This window comes from Neolamprologus brichardi, chromosome 23 (genome assembly GCF_056152115.1).
Source record: "Neolamprologus brichardi isolate AB-2024 chromosome 23, ASM5615211v1, whole genome shotgun sequence".
Classification (NCBI taxonomy): domain Eukaryota; kingdom Metazoa; phylum Chordata; class Actinopteri; order Cichliformes; family Cichlidae; genus Neolamprologus; species Neolamprologus brichardi.
Window position 1 is genome coordinate 19,690,700 of NC_142125.1, and position 21,097 is coordinate 19,711,796.

The 21,097-nt window shown below is 41.7% G+C and overlaps 1 protein-coding gene across 1 annotated transcript; it reads left to right on the forward strand.

The window, feature by feature from the left end:
• Positions 1-450: 450 nt before the first annotated feature.
• On the forward strand, positions 451-5,618 carry LOC148096089 (uncharacterized). Its single transcript, XM_087836765.1, has 2 exons — positions 451-5,496; positions 5,593-5,618. Exon 1 carries the CDS (start codon positions 456-458, stop codon positions 5,082-5,084), a length of 4,629 nt encoding a protein of 1,542 aa, XP_087692891.1. The 5' UTR covers positions 451-455; the 3' UTR covers positions 5,085-5,496; positions 5,593-5,618.
• Positions 5,619-21,097: the final 15,479 nt, after the last annotated feature.

Here is a 21,097-nt window from a genome sequence, read left to right on the forward strand (position 1 = left end):
AGTCTCCTCCAGCCTCAGTGTTGAGGCCTCAAGAGCGGAATAGCTTAGATCTGGTCAATGTACTAGTAGAAGCTATGAGTGCAAACCGGCTCCCAACACCAGAACCTGCGGTGTTTACAGGAGATCCCTTGAAGTTCAAAGACTGGCAACTGTCCTTTGAAACATTAATAGAAAGGAAGAACATCCCAAAGAATGAAAAATTATATTACCTAAGAAAGTACTTAGGTGGCACAGCAAAGAAGGCCGTGGAAGGATTTCTTCTATTGGGCACAGAAGCAGCATATGACTCAGCCTGGAAGCTTTTAGAGAAACGTTTCGGAGACCCATTCCTAATTGGGAAGTCACTCAGAGACAAGCTGCATGCATGGCCAAAGATAGGTTCTAAAGATGCTTGCGAGCTAAGAGAATTTGCAGACTTTCTCAAGAGCTGTGAGGCTGCCATGTCTCATGTCAAGATGCTGGAGGTCTTGAATGACTGCGTTGAGAGTCAGAGGATTCTGCTGAAATTGCCAGATTGGTTGGTTTCCAGCTGGAATCGCAAAGTGATGGAAGTCAGACAAGTAAAAGCTGAGTACCCACCATTCAAGGTGTTTGTTGACTTCCTATCAAAGGAAGCAGATCTTGCTTGCGATCCAATTTCCTCAATACAAGCACTTAAGAGTGTTGAAAGCGAGAAACCAAGGCATCTACGAAGCCAAATAGTTCAAGCAAAGACTCTGACCACAAGTACAACACAGAGCAGTATTACATCATGTGTTTTCTGCAAAAGGACAGGACACATCCTAGATAAATGCCGAAGTTTCACAGAAAAGACAGTTCAGGATCGTGTTAAGTTTGTACACACAGAGAAGCTTTGCTTTGGATGTTTGAAGACCGGTCATCACTCAAGAAAATGTGCTAACAAAAGCACGTGTGAGAAATGCCAAAAGAGACACCCAACATGTTTGCATGACGATAAGTTCAAGGAACGTCAAAGGCCAATCCACCTAAATGGAAGTGAAATTTCAAAGGACAAGGCAGGAACCACAGAAAGGACCGCAACAGCCACTTCCAACAGAGTTATTCAAGAGGGTCTAAGCACACAAACGTCTTCTATCTTGCCAGTCTGGGTGTCATCTATTAAGCAGCCAGAACAAGAACTGCTAGTTTATGCACTCTTAGACACACAGAGCGATACCACCTTCATACTAGATGAAATGGCTCAAGGCCTGAACACAAACAGAGAGAATGTCAGTCTGCGACTGTCCACAATGTCTGCCAAGTCGACAGTTATTCCATGTCAGAAACTGACAGGTCTACAAGTGAGAGGATACAACTCAGAGAAAAGGATCCCACTACCACCTGTTTTCACAAGAGAATTTATCCCAGTAAACAGGCTGCACATTCCAACCTCTGAAACAGCTCTAAAATGGCCACATCTAGAGCAACTGTCAGAAAAGATTCCACCACAGTTGGATTGCGAAGTAGGCCTTCTTATAGGCTACAACTGTCAACGAGCCCTCCTCCCAAGAGAGATCCTGTCTGGTGACGAAAATCATCCATATGCGCAGCGGACTGATCTGGGCTGGAGCATTGTTGGTTGCTCACATTCAGCAAGCGACAACAGCGATCCAATAGGATTCAGTCATAGAATCATAGTACGGCAAGTGACACCGACTGTGCATCCATCAGTTCAGCTAAAGAAGGAAGTGCACTTTGCGTGCAGGACTCAAGTCAAAGAGATCCACCCACTTGACATAATTAAGACTTTTGAATCAGATTTTACAGATCACTCAACAGATGATGATCTAGTTTCTCAGGAGGACCTCCTCTTTCTGTCTAAAGTGAAAGCTGGAATAAGACAGAAGGAAGATGGCCACTATGAACTTCCGCTTCCTTTCAAGACAGACAAACCTAATCTTCCAGACAATAAACAGTGTGCAGTTCACAGGCTCAGCTCATTAGAGCGTCGACTGAGGAGAAATGAACAATATTACACGGACTATGTCAACTTCATGAATGAAATCATAAGTAGAAGAGATGCTGAGAAGGTGCCACAGTCTGAATTAGACAACCAGCCAGCATGGTACATACCACACCATGGTGTCTACCATCCCCACAAGCCCGGGAAGATCCGTGTGGTTTTCGATTGTTCGGCACGCTACCAAGAAACTTCTCTAAATGACCATCTCTTGACAGGTCCAGACCTGACTAACACATTAGTTGGTGTGTTGTGTCGATTTAGAAAGGGTCCTATAGCCATAATGTGTGACATCGAAAAAATGTTTCACCAGTTCCACGTTGCAAGGGAACATCAAGACTATCTCAGGTTCCTCTGGTGGGATGGAGGTGATTTGGATTCTGAACCCTCGGTGTACAGGATGAAGGTACACCTCTTTGGGGCAGCTTCATCCCCCGGTTGCTCCAACTTTGGACTGAAATACCTAGCTTCACAAGGCCAAGGCAAGTTCAGCAAAGAAGCCATCAAGTTCATCCAAAGAAGCTTCTATGTAGATGATGGCCTGACAAGTGTAAGGTCGACTGCTGAAGCCATACGCCTGGTAAAGGAATCAAGAGCTCTGTGCAAAACAGGAAATCTACGGCTACATAAGTTTGTATCCAACGATGAGAGTGTGATTGCAACAATTCCACCACAAGAATGTGTTCACACCAAAGATCTAAACATGGCTCTAGGAGAACTTCATATCGAGCGAGCACTTGGAGTTCAGTGGTGTGTTGAGGCGGATGAATTTCAGTTCAGGGTGGTGGTAAAAGAAAACCCACTGACAAGGAGAGGGGTTCTCTCAACTGTTGCCTCAGTCTATGATCCACTAGGTTTCGTGGCTCCATTCCTACTTGTCGGCAAACAGATTCTTCAAACGCTGTGTAGAGACAAGGTAAGCTGGGATGAACCTCTCCCCGAGCACATCCAGCCACAATGGGAGTCATGGCTCAAAGATCTGCCTCATTTGGCAGTTCTAAAGATTCCAAGAAGCTACCTTCCATCAAACTTTGGTGAAGTCTCACTATATGAGCTTCACAACTTTTCTGATGCAAGCTTCAAAGGGTATGGTGCATGCTCGTACCTTAGAGCAGTGAGTGAAACAGGACAGATAAGTTGTTCACTTGTCTTGGGGAAAGCAAGAGTAGCCCCTACCAAACTAACAACCATCCCAAGGCTTGAGTTATCTTCAGCTGTGACCTCAGTCCGCATTGGTGATATCATTAGAGGCGAGCTAGAGATTGAAAATGTGCAAGAGTATTACTGGACTGACTCAAAGGTGGTCCTTGGCTATGTGAACAATGATGCTAAAAGGTTCCAAACATTCGTGGCCAACCGCATCCAGCGGATAAGATCTAGCACAAAACCTGAACAATGGCGACATGTCAACTCTGAAGACAACCCAGCTGATGGAGCCTCAAGAGGATTGACTGCAGTTCAAATTAAAGAATCTAACTGGCTGAAAGGACCCAACTTCCTTTGGCAGCAAAATCTCCCACATGAAGTGGGAATGGTGGGAGAAGTTGAGGCTACTGATCCTGAACTTCGGAGAGCACATGTTCATGCAGTTAAAGCAAGAGAACAGAATCCAATGGTAAACCGTTTAACTAAATTTTCTGACTGGTCCAGAGTGGTGAGAGCCATTGCCAGGCTCAAGAGATTTGTCAGAGAGTTTAAGGGATTTCAGTCGAGAACTAATGAGTCGACTAATCTTGAAGAACGAAGAGAAGCAGAGATGTTCATCATCAAACTCATACAAGAAGACACGTTTGCTGAAGACATAAAGAAAATAAGAGGCAAGAAGGAACACACTTTGAGCAGGCACAACAGGCTACGCCAGCTGAATGCTTTCCTGGACGAAACCAATGTTCTTAGGGTGGGAGGACGGCTGTCTCAGTCAGCCTTACACCATGATGTAAAGCATCCTGCGATTCTTCCGAAAAAATCTCATGTGTCAGCTCTGCTGGTCAAACATCATCATGAGCGCATACACCATCAAGGAAGGGGCATGACCATGAATGAGTTGCGCGCAAACGGAATATGGGTCCTAGGATGTGGAAGTGTGGTCTCCTCACACATTTACAAGTGTGTAAAATGTAGACGATACAGAAGAACAACTGAGGTTCAACAAATGGCAAATCTACCAGGAGAGAGAATTGAGACATCTCCCCCCTTTACTTATTGTGGGCTTGATTGTTTTGGCCCCTTTATTGTGAAGGAAGGAAGGAGAGAGTTGAAACGATACGGATTGTTATTCACCTGCCTATGTTCTAGAGCAGTTCACATAGAAACCCTTGACGATTTGACAACAGACGCATTCATGAATGCACTTCGATCATTCATAGCTATTCGAGGACCCGTGCGCCAGCTAAGATGTGATAGAGGGACAAACTTTGTTGGTGCTAGAAAGGAGCTTTCTGAATTGCTTGAAGGAATGGATCAAGACCGTACAAGGGCGCTTGGTTGTGAATTTGTGCTGAATGTCCCATCAGCTAGTCATATGGGAGGAGTTTGGGAACGCCAGATTCGAACAATCCGAAGCATCCTGATAGCTATGCTCGACAAGTCCGCCAGCAGACTTGACACCACAACTCTAAGAACGTTTCTGTATGAAACAATGACCATAATCAACAGCAGGCCACTAAGTGTCGAGCATCTTCACGATCCTACTGGTCCAGAACCCCTCACTCCCAACCACATTCTAACCATGAAATCATCTGTAATTCTGCCACCCCCTGGACAATTCTGCAAAGAAGACCTCTATCTGCACAAAAGGTGGAGAAGAGTGCAGTTTTTGGCCAATGAATTTTGGCAACGATGGAAACGAGAATACCTGCTAAACCTCCAACAACGACAGAAATGGCAGAAGGTGTCACGAAACTTGCAAGCGGATGACATTGTAATATTAAAGGATGACAGTGCACCAAGAAACCAGTGGAAGCTTGCAAGGGTTGTGGAAGCCCTGCCCAGCGCAGATGGCAAGGTGCGAAAGCTAAAGCTTCTGCTCAGTGACACTACCTTTGATAAGGGAAAACCAATCACTAAGTCAGTTTACCTTGAGAGGCCTGTTCACAAAGTAGTTACATTACTTGAGGCCACCTAAAACACACGTAAAGCTAAATGACCTACACTTAAATGTACACTCACACATCACTTCCTTATAATTTTTATTGAGGAAAATCTCTCATTTTAAGTCAATGAGTGATTTTGGTGGGAGTGTAAATGCTGTTAAAATGTTCTGTGTAGTTTTCATGATGTAGATGACTGATTTATAATAAGTTACAAAATTTAATGAATATATAGTTTGTGTTGAAATGTCTTTATTTGAAATGTACATGTGTAAAGTGTAAGAGCTAGTGTCTCGTGAGAATACCCTTAACGAGAGTACACGAGACTTTGCATGGACTGCGAGGGAGCAGATGTCTCTCATGAAGCGATTTTAAGCTAAAGGTTTGCTAAAAGAAAAGGCAATACAAGGACTTAAGGACCTCTTTTCAGGACAAGCAGCCAACGAGGTATTTGTCATTTGAGAAATGTTTTTTATTTGTGTTTGGACTTAATATGTGTACTGTAAAGTTGCTAATTGGTTTGTACTGTTCGCTCGTGACCAGTTCTCACGGCGTACTGGCGTAATGGCGTATCGGCGTACTGGTGATGGTGAAGCTGAGGAGAGAAGCCCCAAGTAATAAACGCCCGTTTCAAAGAACCGACCTGTGTCTGTGTTGTCGTGAAGAGAGCTACACAGGCTTTAGTTCAAATGGTAGTAGCATCACTTAAAGGTAAACAAGGAGTAAAATCATCAATAATTAATAGACCGGAAATGGGTTCCCCTCTACCTCCACCTCTACCATCCTAACTACGGCAACTGGAAGGCATGCATAGCTAATGTCTGCAGGATTTTGTGGAGGCCTTTGTCTGCCCTCGATGAGAAGACTTGATTACCCGGCCTTCTTTTGGCATCATCCCCAATTCGCAATTCATTATTTTCATCTCGTACAAGGCCGACACTCCTAATATGACACGTATTCCCAGGGCAGGCCAGTTAAAATTCATTTTAAACTGTTTACCCGGGCAAAACAAAGGGCAGCAGTCACGGATCTTGTTATTGAGTTATTGGTGAAGTCGGGGAGAGAAAGGGCTGGCAGGCATGCAGCGGCGACAGTTTGGTGAGAGGGCAAAGGAGATGGGCTCTTTGAGCAGCGGGACAAAAAGATGAAAAAGTCCTGGCACTGAGCGCTCCTTTCACTAGGCACAGCTCATCATTGTGTTTGGAAAATGAACCAATTTCCATAAGCGATTGGGAGGACAATGTATTAAACAAGCGTGCATGCAGAGTGACAATAAGAGAGTGACAAAGGAGAGTCCTGCACCATCTCGGTGTGGGCATCCCTGATGTTACAGCAGACTTTTGATCTCAGATGTTAGTGTTAGATCAAAAAAAGAATCACAGCAGGAAAAAAAGTTTCAAAAAATAAATAAATGTCCAGAGGAAGCCAAGAAGAAGTAGCCCAGTTGGCCTTTAGAGGTCTAAAAATGCCAAAAACCTCATCTATCCCACTGTCACCTCTCTGACCTCCTGATGATTTTGCACCTTAAAAGACATTTGTTATCACTCAGCATCCTCTGACACAACTGAAACGTAAAGTTACCTTCAATAAGCCACTCCTTGTCATCTTCACACTTATTAAAAAATGCTTTATTTTATTGATATGACTGTGCAAAAGTTTTGAGCCACCCCTCATTTCGTTATGTTTTGTTTCCAATGACCCAGGCTTGTAATACTTTGAAGTGCTCCTCAGTAATATTTTTTCAGACTTTCTTAAGGTAATTTTTCTTTTTTACTTATTTTCAGTCCAGACTATTTTGACCTATGAATCATTCAAGGATGAAAAAGATCCCTAACTCAGTGGAGGAATCGGTGTTGTGTCTACACATAAGAAAGAAACTATTTTGTTCCATTTTATTTAGTGGAATCTATAAAAAGTGCCAGAGATAACATAGTTTGACAGACATAAAATAATACTTTTACACCAACAAGGTGATTCCCAGTGCCGCAAACTATCTACAGCAGATGAACAGCATCTGAAAGTCATGACCTTAAAAAACATTTAAAAAATTCAGCAAAGCCCTGACACATGACCTGAGAGATGCATCTAGACTTTCAGCTGATCCATCTACTGCTCACTGAAGCCTCATCGTAAAGAAGCCATTTTAAGGAAAGGAAACAGGGACAAAAAGCTGAAGTGTGAAAATTACACAAGAACTGGACTGAAAATCAGCTGCAACCAATCTGATGGAGTGATGATTGCGTTGGAGATCTTGTAAAAATTGATGAATTATGAACACAGAAAAGTACAAATAAATGTTGATACATCATGCAATACCATCTGGAAAATGTCTTCTTGAAAACAGCTTTATTTTTCAGCATCACGATGATCCCAAACACAATGCCAATGCAGTAAAATCGTACCTGGATATAAAAACACACAGTAGAGCACTATCAGTCATGGATTGGCCTCCCAAGAGCCCGGACCTCAACATTATTGAAGCAGATCATGTTGACAGAGAACAGAACAAAAGGCAGAAACATCCAAAGAAGAGCTTTGAATGTCCTTCAAGAAGCCTGGAGAACTATTCCTGAACACTACTTAAAGAAATGACAAGAAAGCTGCCTAAGAGAGTTCAGTCTGTCTGTTTTGCCTTGTATACTGTATTTCCATGTGTGTTTGCACATGTTTAATAAAGCACTACAACTATTTTCCATTTTCCTTGCAAAATATAAAAAATGACGGGTGGGTCATGGAAGTGCGTCTGTAGGCTTTTTTATAGTGAGAGAAACTACAAAAATTCATTTAAAAAGACATTGTTTAAACCTTTATCCGTGGCAGCAGACACCAGTGAGAGGGTTATATCCCCCTAGAGGCAGCCTGTAGTGGGCCAACGTGTTGCTCTTGGCATGGCTTTGAGCCCTCAGAGGCAGAAATTTGTTCTCCACAGCGCGGGCACCGCGCAACTCGACTGTGGCCTTTTGTGCACCGTGCTGCACATCACCCGAAAAGGCTTAATCTGTCAAAAAACGTTATATCTTTAAAAGAAGTTGGCCTGCGCTCCGGTTGCTTTTTGTGAATATCCGTGGCCAGTGCCAGGGAGCACCGCGCCGGGAGTGCTGGGAGTGCATGCGCCAGTAATTAGATGCAGTTTATTGTCCACGCAGGGTCATTGGAGTGAGATTTTGGAGGATTTTACTGCTGCTTGAGCGCGCCGATTCACTGTTGATGCTGATAGGAACACAGCAGGGGAGCACTCCAATGACGTGAGTGTATGTACATTAAAAGAAAGACACACACACACCCTTACACAGATATGGGAATGCACACACACATTATTGTGCTCCCAGTCATGCAATGTCCCATCTTGCACCATCACTGTGAAGCACAGTGGGGGGCTCATGACATCCTCCGCTCCCCACAAAGCTCCTACTCCCCATTCTTTCGATGTGTGTGTGCGCTCTGAATGAGGAGCGGGAGGAAGTGGTGGAGTGTATAGAGTGTTTATAACTCATGATGTAGGACCATAAATCTGTTTACTCAGGCACAGTGTGGGGAGCCACCTCCAGTTTAGGGCTTTTAAGAAAAATTCCCACAGAAGAAATGATTCACTTTAGCGTGAATTTAAGGTTTGGGTGGTCAGTGTGATGGAGCTGTGTATGTATATGTGTGTGTTAATCCTCATTGTATTTCTCGTCAAATTCGAGCTGATGGAGCTCGTTATTATCCTCAGATCACTCCGCCCCAGTGACATCATGGCCTTGAGGAAGATGTGGGAAACCAGCGTTGGTGACGTTGACTCTTCTTGTTGCGGTTGTTGCAGACCTCTGTCACTTTAACACCTCCGCATGACTACGTTTTCATACACTAGAACAGACGTTCCCAAAGTGTGGGGCCCGCCCCCTAGGGGGGGCGCAGAGCCATTGCAAGGGGGGCGCGGCATGAAAAGGGAAAAAAAAAACAAAAAAAAAACAACGCTTGGACACTGCTAGCACGGGGCGCCCACACAAACGCAAAGCAGGAGATGAAGCATAGCTGAATATGTTTCCAAACCAACTTCATTCTAAGCCAAAGACTAGAAAATATGGTGAAGCACATCTTCCCTTTGATTTCACCTGCACAAGTGCCGAGGTAGGTCTCCCTGCAGGATTGGTTTTCCCTTTGTCGGGAGCAGCGCTGGGCTGTTTAAATCACGGACAAACAGGATCCCACATTCTTGATTTTTAGTTCACAAACACTTGTTGTAATGACTAACTACTCCTGACATTTTGGAGATGTTAGTTCTTTATACAGTAAAGTTACAGTGGGATACAAATAATATCAGGCTGATCCTGCCACGATTTGTTCCCCCGGTTCAAATCACGGACAAACAGCATCCAACAGTTGTTTATGTTTTTGAACCCATTTTGCAGAGGGATTTTTTGAAAAATGTATTGATAGCAATGTTGAATATTATTACACAGGAAAAAAAAACAACTACATGTAAAATAATTACACCGTGATGCCTCTGCCTTTCTAAATGGAGGGACAGTAACTGCATGTATATGTAAGCGTGTAAAACCTGCAGATAGTCAGATTAACAGTATTTCGTCTCTATCTGCCATTCTGCAATTCATCTCATGTAAACAATAACGTGGCGCACAGCGTGACGTGAAAAAAGGCACATACCTTTGACGTTGCATGACGAACTCTATATTCCTTGTCCACACATAAATGCAAAAAAGGAGTTTTAAAAAATCTCCATTCTCGGTGATTCGAAACGCTGTTTATGTGTGGACGAAACAGCTGCGTTTTTAAAAATACCCGTGTAGGTGCCGACGTAGCATAAAAGACTTTATTAGTTTATTTTCTTGCTACCTGCATATTACTTGTATATGCTTAATTGTTTACTAAATGTTTGAGGTGTGAAATAAACCGCAATGGAGCAAAATATGGATGTGTGTGGTTGGGGGATGTGTTCTTGCGTGCGTGCGCGCGCGCGCGAGGGGGGGCGCGAACATTTTTCTTGTAAAACAAGGGGGGCCCAGCAAAAAAAGTTTGGGAACCACTGCACTAGAACATGGGGCTGTTTACGTCTTTTAGAGACAGCAGCTGGATGTTGTTACACAGTCATAAGGGGTATTTAGGGTGGAGGTCAGGGTTGATTGATGGGTCAGCTTTTCTTCCTGTGTGGTTACTTTGATCCTAAAGTCAAACTCTGAGGACCCATTTCTGATATTTCTGTGTTATAATCTTTGGCTTTCAGATTTTGCTGTCCTCTCATGCCCAGGATGTTTTATTGCATTGGTTTTTTGATGCACATCAGGAGATAATGGTACTGTTTTAGAGACCTACAAAGTGCATGTTAAGCTGGAGGGGAACACAGGGAACTTTGTTTAGTTTGTACTTACAAACTCCCAGCAAAACAAAATAGGGAACCATCCCCCACCCTCCACCTCATGATGCTTAATCGACATAATCAACTTTAATTTGATGCAGGGTGGAAAAAAATGCACAGAAATAAATTATTTTTCAAGAATAATTAAATATATTCAACATCTTTCTTCAACAGAACTGCAGACTGCACAGATGGTACCTTCCCAAAGGAAAAAGTACTATAGCTTACTAGGGTTTATTAAACTCAATAGTTACTATATACAGTAATGGACTTCTATACATTTTACATCAGATTAAAACTTTGGATGTAAGATTCAGATAATTATTTATTAAAAGCTAGACATTTTAAATGAGAATAAGAAAGAAAAGTATGTCTTTGTGCCCCCTTTTCCCTGTTAATGCCCTATTGGCCCCCCTGGCTAAACTTTGCTAGATCCGCCCCTGCACAGTTACCAGCCGTCAGCTGCGTAGAAAAAGATCCTGGTGTAGAAAGTAATTAAATAAATTCTAACAACAGCTTATTGAGCTTAAACGTGGTGCAGTTGTTCAGCCGCTGGTTTCCTCTTTCTGGTGCAAAGTGGGCCAAAAACAAACAAGAGAGACGGAGTCATGACAGAAAAGCCGATCAGCTGATCATTAAGCAGTTTCATGATTGAAGTAGCAACAGGAGAGGGAGAGCGAGAGAGAGAGGCACTCGCTCCATATATCGGTTGTTAAGCTTAACGTGAGAATACTTTACAAACATTCAGAGATAAACTTACACACTTGCTTTACTTCTCTCTGGGAAAACTTCCTCAGAGATGAAATGCTGGTTTGGTAGCAAATATACACAGCTGCTCTATCACGTGAGCACACTGCTCCCACGTGCTAAGGTTATGTAGCAAGTTTTGTGAGGTGCTTTTTTGATATTTAATGGATCGGATTACATTTTTTATTTCTCTCCGATATCCGATCCAGTAATTTACATCAGTATCGGACCGATACCGATACGTAATATCGGATACGGTCCATCTCTAGTTGATATAGGGATGGACATGGTCATCAACTCTACTCTGCTACGCTTTCATGTTTAAATGATGCTCAGTTGGTAGTAAGTGTGTAAAAAAAAAAAAGAAAAAAAAAGAACCCCACACCATCACACCAAACAAATTCTATCTGAATCATCTGAATGTCACAGCAGACACTGAGATTCATCAGATCAGGGAACATTTTTCCAATCTTCCATTGTCCAGTTTTGGGGAGCCTGAGTAAACTGTAACTTCAGTTTCCTGTTTAGCTGACAGGAGTGGGTCCCAGTGTGGTCTGCTACTGTAGTCTATCTGCTTCAGGGTACAATATGTACATACAGAGATGCTCTTCTCCATGCCTTGGTTGCAACTAGTGGTTATCTGAGCTACTGTTTCTCTGTAGACCCTAGAGAAGGTTGTGTGGGGGAAATCCCAGGAGACCAGTAGTTTCTAAAATATTTAGACCATCAACTGTGCCATGTTCAAAGACTCTTAAATCAAGTTTTTTCACTGTCCTGATGCTTGGTTTGAACTTCAGCAGGTTGCCTTGACCATGTCTAAACCCAAATGTATTGCACTACTAACATGAAGAGATTTTTTAACCCACAATTTATGATGTCAAGTCATGAAATCAATGTAAAGCCATATTCCCATCCCTACAATCTATCTCACACAGTCTGAAAGCTGCATGTCTTTTATATTGTGCAAAATAGACTTCGGTCTTCAGGTACTTGGCCCTCTTCAAGCATTTCTTTTCAAACCAAAGCAGAGAGCACTGAACGCATCATCAGCTCCACCCTCTTTGCACATATGAATATTCATATTTTCAGCTCTTCTTTATTTAAATATCGGTCCTTGTTGTAACATATGTTGGTCTTCCTTCCCCTCTTCTCCCTTTTTTCCCTTCCTGTTTACCCCCTCCTGCTCCAATTGTGCAGCATGTCACTGTAAGCTGAATTCCTGCCTCAGAGAGGAAGTGGTGGAGGCGACCGAGGGCCTCGCTGGTTGACAGCGAGCTTTTATTAATGACAGGTCCCCCACCCTGCTTTGAATAGGTGGGCTGGGACAGACAATAGACGTTGTCGGGCAGTTGGAGGAGCAGTGCAGACTTTTGAAAAGGTCTCAGCTCGCTGACAGGTGCTGCTGAAAAGATGAGCAGGGTGTCGGTGCCTCGGTGCCCTCGCAGGTGTGGAGACGTCAGGGATGACAGAACACCTGTGACGGCCCAGCCTTCATGCTGATGAGCTCACTGTATCGCTTTTCATATGCTGCCATCATAAAGGATGCAGGATGGCCGGCTGACAACACCGCCATGCTCCACCTGTCCACGACTCTGATACCTGAACGTGATGAGTTCTGCTGCCGGAGGCTGAACTTTGGGGTTAGGTGTGAACACCTGCCATTATTTTCAGGCTTAAAATGATCTGTTCTGTTTGCTTTGTCTTTGCTGACATTCTTTTTTTAAAATTTATGTTCATAACTTATTTGTAATTTTATTCTACATGTTTTTTAGGCATTTAATATTTTATGTTTATTCTGAACTTCTTAAATCTTACTGATTATTGGTTAGTTTTATTTTATCAATATTATTATTTCATGTATTTTTTCATTGTATGTGATGTATATTTAATATACTTTCAGAGGTTGTTTTAAATATAAATTTTATTTGTCTGATATTCAGGATTGTACTGGTGGGAAACTCAATCAAAGTGGGAGCTCTGTTGGTGTTATTGGGGCTAAACCCTGTGAAAAGTGGCAGTGAACAGCGTGGGTGGCGTTCTTCTCCTAATAATGAAATAATTGGCTGCAGCAGGTTGCGGTGGCGGTGGTAGTGGGGGGATGATGCTGGTAGGGAGTGGCTTATCACCAAACACCCAGCACCCGAGCACAATCGATGCATTAAGCCAGCAATGGTGAGCAAATAAACATGAGCCTTTGTTTCAGGAAACACATATGAAGTGAACTGGAAACGACGCACAGCGTAAATCGGCAGCGGGAACAATGCCGGCATTCACCGATGGGTCGAATTATCATCAACAAGCTGCCATGTTTGTCCTGCATCACAGCTCATTAGGCAGTGATGTAGGCAACATGCCAATATAAAAGGTTCCCAGGCATCATCGTGATAAGGAAAAAGTTAGATTAATTTGATTCATTCGTAAAGCAAGTTGCAGGTTTGCAGTTTATACATAAATTTCTAAAATAAAAACAGCAATTTAGAAATTTCTGATTCAGGGTTGAAGAAATATTGTGGACAGATAGCTCCTGCCTGCAACAACACAACAACTCTTAAAATCAGCCCCATTGATATTAGCCACCCTGCAACACTGTCTGCATCCCTTACCCTTGCCTCATCTCTAATCGGTGATGATGCAAATTTAATTGTGTTTATTTTAATGATCACACCTTGTAAGAACTCCTCTGGCATGCACAGATTTTCAGTCTTAACCCCATCCAAAACCTTTGAAATGAACTTTACCACTAACAAGTGCTGGATGTCACTAATTCCTCTGCTTCTGAATTGGAGCCAACATCTACTGCCAGGTTCAACATCTGCTGGAAACCACACGAGTGGAGGCAATGCACTAATGCCTACAGCTTGGCTACCATCACACATGGTTGCAATGTGTGCATCCGCATACCACAGTGTCCACATACTTATGGAAAAAAATAGAGTTCTGTGTTTTTTATTTGTTCTCATTCTTAGAATTTACTCCTGTGTGGAAGGAGCATGTATCTAACATCGGGAGCTTGGACAGGACACGACCTCACAGTAGAGCAGAACTCACTTAAATTGTTAGACACCTCCACCTAGATGACCTGTGCTAGAGCTTTCCACAGGTGATGAAGGGTGGATGCGGCCCGATCACATGAATCCTCCCACCATTCTCTTCTTTTCTCTTTCCTGACCTGTGAGCAGTCTCCCGTTGGAGCGTGTGCAATGCTTAATCGTAGTTAATCCCCTTGTTTTCTGCTTGTGGAGATGATTTTATAGTTGGGCAAACTCAAAACGTGACGTGAGAGACAAGTCCAGTTCTGATTATGTTCTGTTATTTCGCCTTTTCTAACCTGAAATGCACGAATGTTATGAATGAAAATGAGATTATGGCATCTTTAATCTCCCCATTTCCCTCCCTTTTATTGCTTGGACGCAAGGGGCCCCGCGGAGCCCCTACCATTCCCACCTGGGGAGAACAATATCCTAAGATCATCTTAGTGTGCTTCCCAAAGGCTTTGGTTAACAGATGGTTCCTCAAATCCCCCGGTTTCCTCCCAGCTTGAACATGTGTTAATGTGATCCTGCCCTAAAAAATATACCAGAGGAGGAGATGTGTTTTGGTCAGTGGCATCACACTGATGTGGATTCACTTCCCAGTTTGAATGCAGAGCGAGAAAAGTCACTAATTTCCTTTTTGTCGGAAATATGACAACAAAGAAGGCGGAGCTGAGAACAAATTTTCAGTAATTCTTCAGTGCATCCTCTGTAACCTTTGAAGCCACATGAGGGTTTCATGGTTAGTGAGCTGGAAAGACCATCGATTGGGGGGGAGTGGAAGCCCACTCTTCAAAAAAAGAAAAAGAAAACTGACAACAAAGAAAAGGAAACCGATGCCAGATTTGGACTCTCCTTCTCCACCCCACAGGAGAGTCATGCATAATCATACATCACGCCTATTGTTTGCGCACTCAGTGTTCATAATATCACATTTTGAACTGTCTGCCAGCTCCCCTTCACCCCCCACCACTCTCTATGTACTGCTGTGCCCTCTAATTATGATAATTCAAACTCCTGGCTTGGTGGAATTTGACTTAGTCCGCCCAGTATCCCACAATATACTCCTGCTCTCAGGCCAACAACCAGGTCACTGTCAGATTTGTTTGTTTGTAGCATGAGCTCTGTGTCTCAGCTTGTGTACTGCATTCTCTCTGCTAATGGCAACTTGGCAGCAGCTCATCCCAAAATTGGCCTAATGGAAAACTGTTGTAGAACAATAGAAAATGAAAACCGCTCAAACACATGATGAAGCCAGCCAGACCCTAGTGCTCAGATGCTGCTCTGCTGGTCAGAGAGGTTTTGCCACTGCAATGGATGGAAACCTTGAAGACTTTGAAAGTCTTTTTTTCATATTTTCAGTGTCCACCACGGACCCAGCTTCTTTTCTGAAGAAATAATAGCTACATTCACTGGATCTCCTGGCTATATTGTATCCTTTTTAGATACCTTCTAGAATCAGTAAGCTCATGCCATGACAACAAGTCTGCTGTCCATTTATCGGTTTACAGTTCACAAGAATCTCTCCTCTTCCTGCAGTATTTATCGCAATTTAATGAAACTTGCCAACAATAGTGACCCAAGGACTCTTTAACCAAACTGTGCTAAAGGTCAAGATCAAGGCCACAGTTGTCCTTTTATGGCCAAAAGCCAGACTTGCTAGCTTATTTAGGAAGTGACAGACATAAACTGGATCACAGACTTCTTGGATGATCTTTTAAAATTATTAACTGCAAAGAAAGCTGTATTATTTTTCAGACAATTGCATGAAAAACACACCAAATTGGACAGACGGAGCACAAACTGTCACTTTATGCGGATGATGTGATTCCATTTATTACCAAATTACACAAATCAGTTCAAACATTCTAGAAATATAGTTTAGGGGGTTCAATTAGCTGAGGTTAAGCCTGGCAGACTTCAACCATCTACAGCCACTTGTTATACAGAGGCCACACACCTAATCATGCTAAATTTAAGCCTTAACACAAGTTTAACAGGTAATTTATTCATAATCCCCTTTCACCCCTATAAAAGTGTTAGGAAGTGACCAAATGTTTTTTGTAGGAAGCTGTGAACATGTTTTCTTCTGCTGTTAAGTTGGACATTTAAACATGGGAGTCTATGGGGACTGACTCACTTTAGAGCCAGTCTCAACTGGCCAAGTTTAACAAAATGGCAGTATTTCATCCCTCTGGGAATGATGTCTGTTATCATATTTTCTAAAGTTCCTGTAGAAAAAGACTCCATTCTTGTTTAATAAACATCTGAGATGGCTCATTTTTGGCTTTGAAGGGGTCAAAAAAATGCAGACAGACACAAATCAAACCGACAACCATCCTGATTATAGAGGCAGCCTTCGCACTGTCCAAACACGGCTGTGCGTTGGTTAAAGATCTCCTAAAAAGCGGCTTGTCCACTGTTAGGAGCATTATGGATTAGTTACAGTCTGCAGGCTACAATAATTACCACAACAAACAGGAGGCCTCTAAGCTGGGCACTTTTCTGCTCGGCTTCCAGACTTTTCCAACGTGTAATTAGGATTTTACTCATCGCCTCCTCCTCCTTCCTCTACAGATCCCCTCCTACTTTTACCACTCAAAATCGGCTCTTTTTCTCCTTCTTCTTTATTCTTTTATTCAATCTGCCTTCCATTCTCCTTCTCCTCCTCCAATCCAAGGTAATGAGTGATTGGAGTTGAGGAAGGACAAATCTTTTTGAGGTGAACAGATTGTTGGATGCTTGTTGACCTGTCAATGCAAGCAGAATTGCAGCACAGGATTGAAAATCTAAATCTGCATTAGAGGCTTTTGTTGGGCCTGAGGCAAGGCGCTCTGCACGAAGGGGTCTTTATCTCAACATTGAGAGGAGGGACACACACACATGTTGCCTGCATTTAAAGCTTACACAAAATCATGACGTCTAAGGGTTTTTCAACCACAACTGGTCTCAGTTCAATTTAATAATAATTTCTTTAAGAAAACTATCTTAACCTCCTAAGACCTGAAATATTCCATAGCATGCATTTTTAATTTCTCTTTGATATCTGGGCATGTTGGGACCTGCTGAATGTAAAAACAATGAATTTCCAGATTTTGTTTGTTTTTTCTTTTTATCTATTTTTTGTTTCTGAGAAAAATTAGATCCACATATGAGGACATATGTTTAAAATGTCAATAGAACAGTGGCAGTATGGTGTCCTCGTAAGTGGATATCAGGCCCTTGTAGAGCAGAATTTATTATTTTGGTCTAGACATCCCAAAATGTGATGTCCACATATGTGGATGCCAGGTCCTAGGAGGTTAAACTGACTTGCAAGTCATTAAAATAAAATGAAGTAGTTTGAAAATGGTCATCTAATTTACCTGGTCAGCCAGAGAGTTTGACTGAATAATGCCTTTTGGTATGTGATAGCTAGCAATTCATCTTTGTAACCAGGGTAGTGGCTATCAGGCTAACCTTAACTTGCTTTCTCGCCAACACTGTCATTAGCAATATACTACTTGTCCTACTAAATGTTGACTGTAACATTACTCCAGTATCAGTCATGTACATATTTGACCCCACAGGCTTGATCGTTTTCATTCTGCTAATATTATCTACCTGCTGCCCTTGAAAAATTGTTAGCTATCCAATATTGGATAGCTGTAGCTATATCTATAGTGAATCTGAGGCAAATTGAATGCAGCATTATAACTCAACAACAAATTAAACAAATGATCCTTTGGTACCTAAAGAATCAGCTAGCTGGCTGAGTTTAGCTTGCTATTTTGCTAACAGTATCATTATCTAAATCCTCAGAGAAGCCAAAACAGTTTCTGTCTTTATAAGGAGTTTGTGCTGTGCTAGCAGCCGATCGTTCTGTAATGTTAGTGGGCTCAGCTTTTTAAAAAATGAATTTAACCTCATGATTTAAATCCCAAACCATGACTTTAATGCACCAAGTTAGGTTTCTTTTTACAACCAGAGGACTCACCGTTTACTTTTCATTATAAAATATTAAATTACAGTTTAAACCTGGACGTTTAAGCCCAAAATTGGTCTTAAATTATTGGCTTTCATATCTGATCCAGAAAACAACCAGTTTAAGATTTTTTTTAAAACCTATTGATGATTAAAACCTTTTTTAATCATTACCTTGCACTGATTTCAGGATTTAAGATTTAATTAAATAATATAAATAATTAGTTTGATTTTTTTTTGAGCAAATCCATCAGTGACTCATGACTGTCTTCTTCTAGCAGAGGTGTGAGATATTGCGCTTTACTGTAAACACAGATGGGGCACGTGTTGTTTATTTGCTTGTGCTTGTTGTTGTCATATGTGAAAGCATAAGGGTCCTTGAATACGGATAATCCTTCCTGCGTTTAATGCGATGGCCCAGATTGCTCTACAGTCTCCAAATCTAACAGATAAGATCAGTTTCTTAAACTGTGGCTCTCTACTCAAAGTGGGTCATTACTTTCTTCTAGGCTGGTCCTCTAATATGTCTTAATGTAAAAGGCCTTTGAGGAGGCACTAACCTCTGCTTCACTCAGGGTCAAAAAGCATAGGAAGGGTACAAATAAACAAAAACGTCAAGGAGGAAAGGAAATCATGTGTCGAGAGTAAAAGACAAAGAATATGAAGCTGAAAAGATTTAGACTCAGTTTAATCTTCTTCCTAATGAATATAGAGACAGTATGGATGCATAACACACTATTTTCATCATAAATAGTTTAAATTAGCCAACAAAAAATATCATGACATGGAATATCATTTATGAAACACTCCTGCTATTAGTCACTAAAATAAATTCTCAACAGTGGGACAAAGATCAACTGTGAACTGCCATGTGCTGGTTCTGCAGAGAGCAAAGGTATGAATAATGTAGAAATTAGTTGTTGTAACTTGATGGCTGCCACATTTTAAGCCAGGGTGTGTGTTAAAGTTCATATCCATTATGGCATCAAATGCATCACTGCTTAGTGAAACTACACCCACACAGGCTATATTAATATATGAATATCACTCTTTAGAGTCCAAATAATGGTTTAGGTCTTGCTTATTTTATCAAGACCATGCAAAACACCATCCTGCTAGTGTTGACCATTTGTAATTTTGATACTGTCAGGTTGACAGTAATCATAAACATAAGTAATCATTGGTGATGTCCCCAACCATATCCTTGACTCTAACCCCAGGAAATCAAAAAAATGTCTCTGAGTTGTTCTCTAACTGACACACGTTAGAAACTATTCAGTCTTCAGTCATTTTCCAAAAACTAGAGTTATTGTAGGGTTCTGAGCTATGATGGCTGAGACCACTGAGGGTTAATAAACATTACGTGCATGATGATACTATGAATTTGAGATGGATACTTTTTAATGCCAAACATTACTTTCAAACAATTTTATTTATTTTTTGTTTTTTTACCTGTCAGGTAACTCTAGACGGTTACAGAATATAGTTTGCCATTGTCTTGCTAAAATATGCAAGATGTACTTTGAAAATGTTACTGCATATTTAAACAAGACAGTTTCCATTTAATAAAAATAGTATTTTTTAAGATGACAAAATTTCTAAATTTCAGCATTTGACACGTTGTTTTTGTTCTTGAACAGTTAAAAACAGGCTTTATGTCATATGCAATAATGGGTTGAATTTGTGGGTTGCCTGAGTTGGGTCCGTTTGACAGGATTATAAGATTAAACCTAAAGGACCATTCTTTAACCCTTTCATACTCTTTTTTTTTAACTAAAATGGTCCCATAAGTGATGAGAAGTGTCCATCCTGCAGTATTGAGGGGTGTGGCAGTGACGTGTTGGATGCTGTTGTCGTGGTCATATGGCTGCAGAACAACACCCTGGGGATTAATTAAACTGATGCGTCCCAGAGGCGGTCCTGCTGATCAAATCAGCACAAAGACGCTTCTTAGCAGATTAATAGCTACAACATTAAGCCATTAAAATCTTATCACAGAGTAATCATCTGTCAAGGAATTCATTCATTCACAGCCTGTGAAGACCAGCTAAGTCCTGATTAGCATTAACGGTCTTCGCCTCAGTCAGGATGACAGTCTGTCAAGATGAAAGCAAATCAAAACCCCAGTATGTTAACCATGGAAATATTTACATTACTTTTGTTCATTTTCTAACATTTTCAGCTTTGAATTCCTAAGTCTTGCAGAAATGTAACAGAAGTTTGTTCCAACAAATGTAAAAGCTTACTTTTGCTCTTAAGTGAGCTCTGAATCACTGAAGCAAGTGTTAAATTAAACAGATTTTAATTCACCTAAATACTTCCTGTAGTTTATAACAGAAAAACCGATGGTAAAAGAATTTTTTATCATCATTCATTCATTTTTTCACAATAAGCGATGACCTGACAACCCTGAAGTTTGAGTCCACGTCACTTGTGATGAAAAAGAGGAGGGTGGTGGTGATGGAGAGAGGTGCATGGAAAGCACACCTTCCAGTCACTTTTGTGCGTCTTTGATCCGAGATAACTTTCATAGTCTTGAAGAATGCACACCAAAAATATCTCACTGTACATCTGCACAGTTCCCTTCCGCTCTCTTCTTAACCTGCAGTTCAACTGTAGCCGCCTTTGTTCGCTCTTAAAACCGACGAGAAACACAATTGAAAACTTGGCCGCAGCACGGCTGATATATGGTAACTCAATCCGGGCTGGCTGCTTTAAACTCTATCTTAGGAGAGGTGGCTTTTGTAAACCGTCAGACAATGGCAAGCTCTGTTGAAGGCACAGAGGTTGATTTTCACCTTTTAAGTGAGGACACCAGATACCCGCCTTTTCACTGCGTTTAGTTTGAGGACAAACTTTCTTTCTCAAGGCCTTTTTGAACATGAGCACGGGAGGAAACACGACACAGGGTCAGTGAGCATGCTCCGCTCACAGCTCAGAAATATCAGGA

Excerpts from the sequence above, each read along its gene's own strand:
- LOC148096089 (XM_087836765.1), top strand. The coding sequence starts at position 456 with ATGCTGGAGGTCTTGAATGACTGCGTTGAGAGTCAGAGGATTCTGCTG.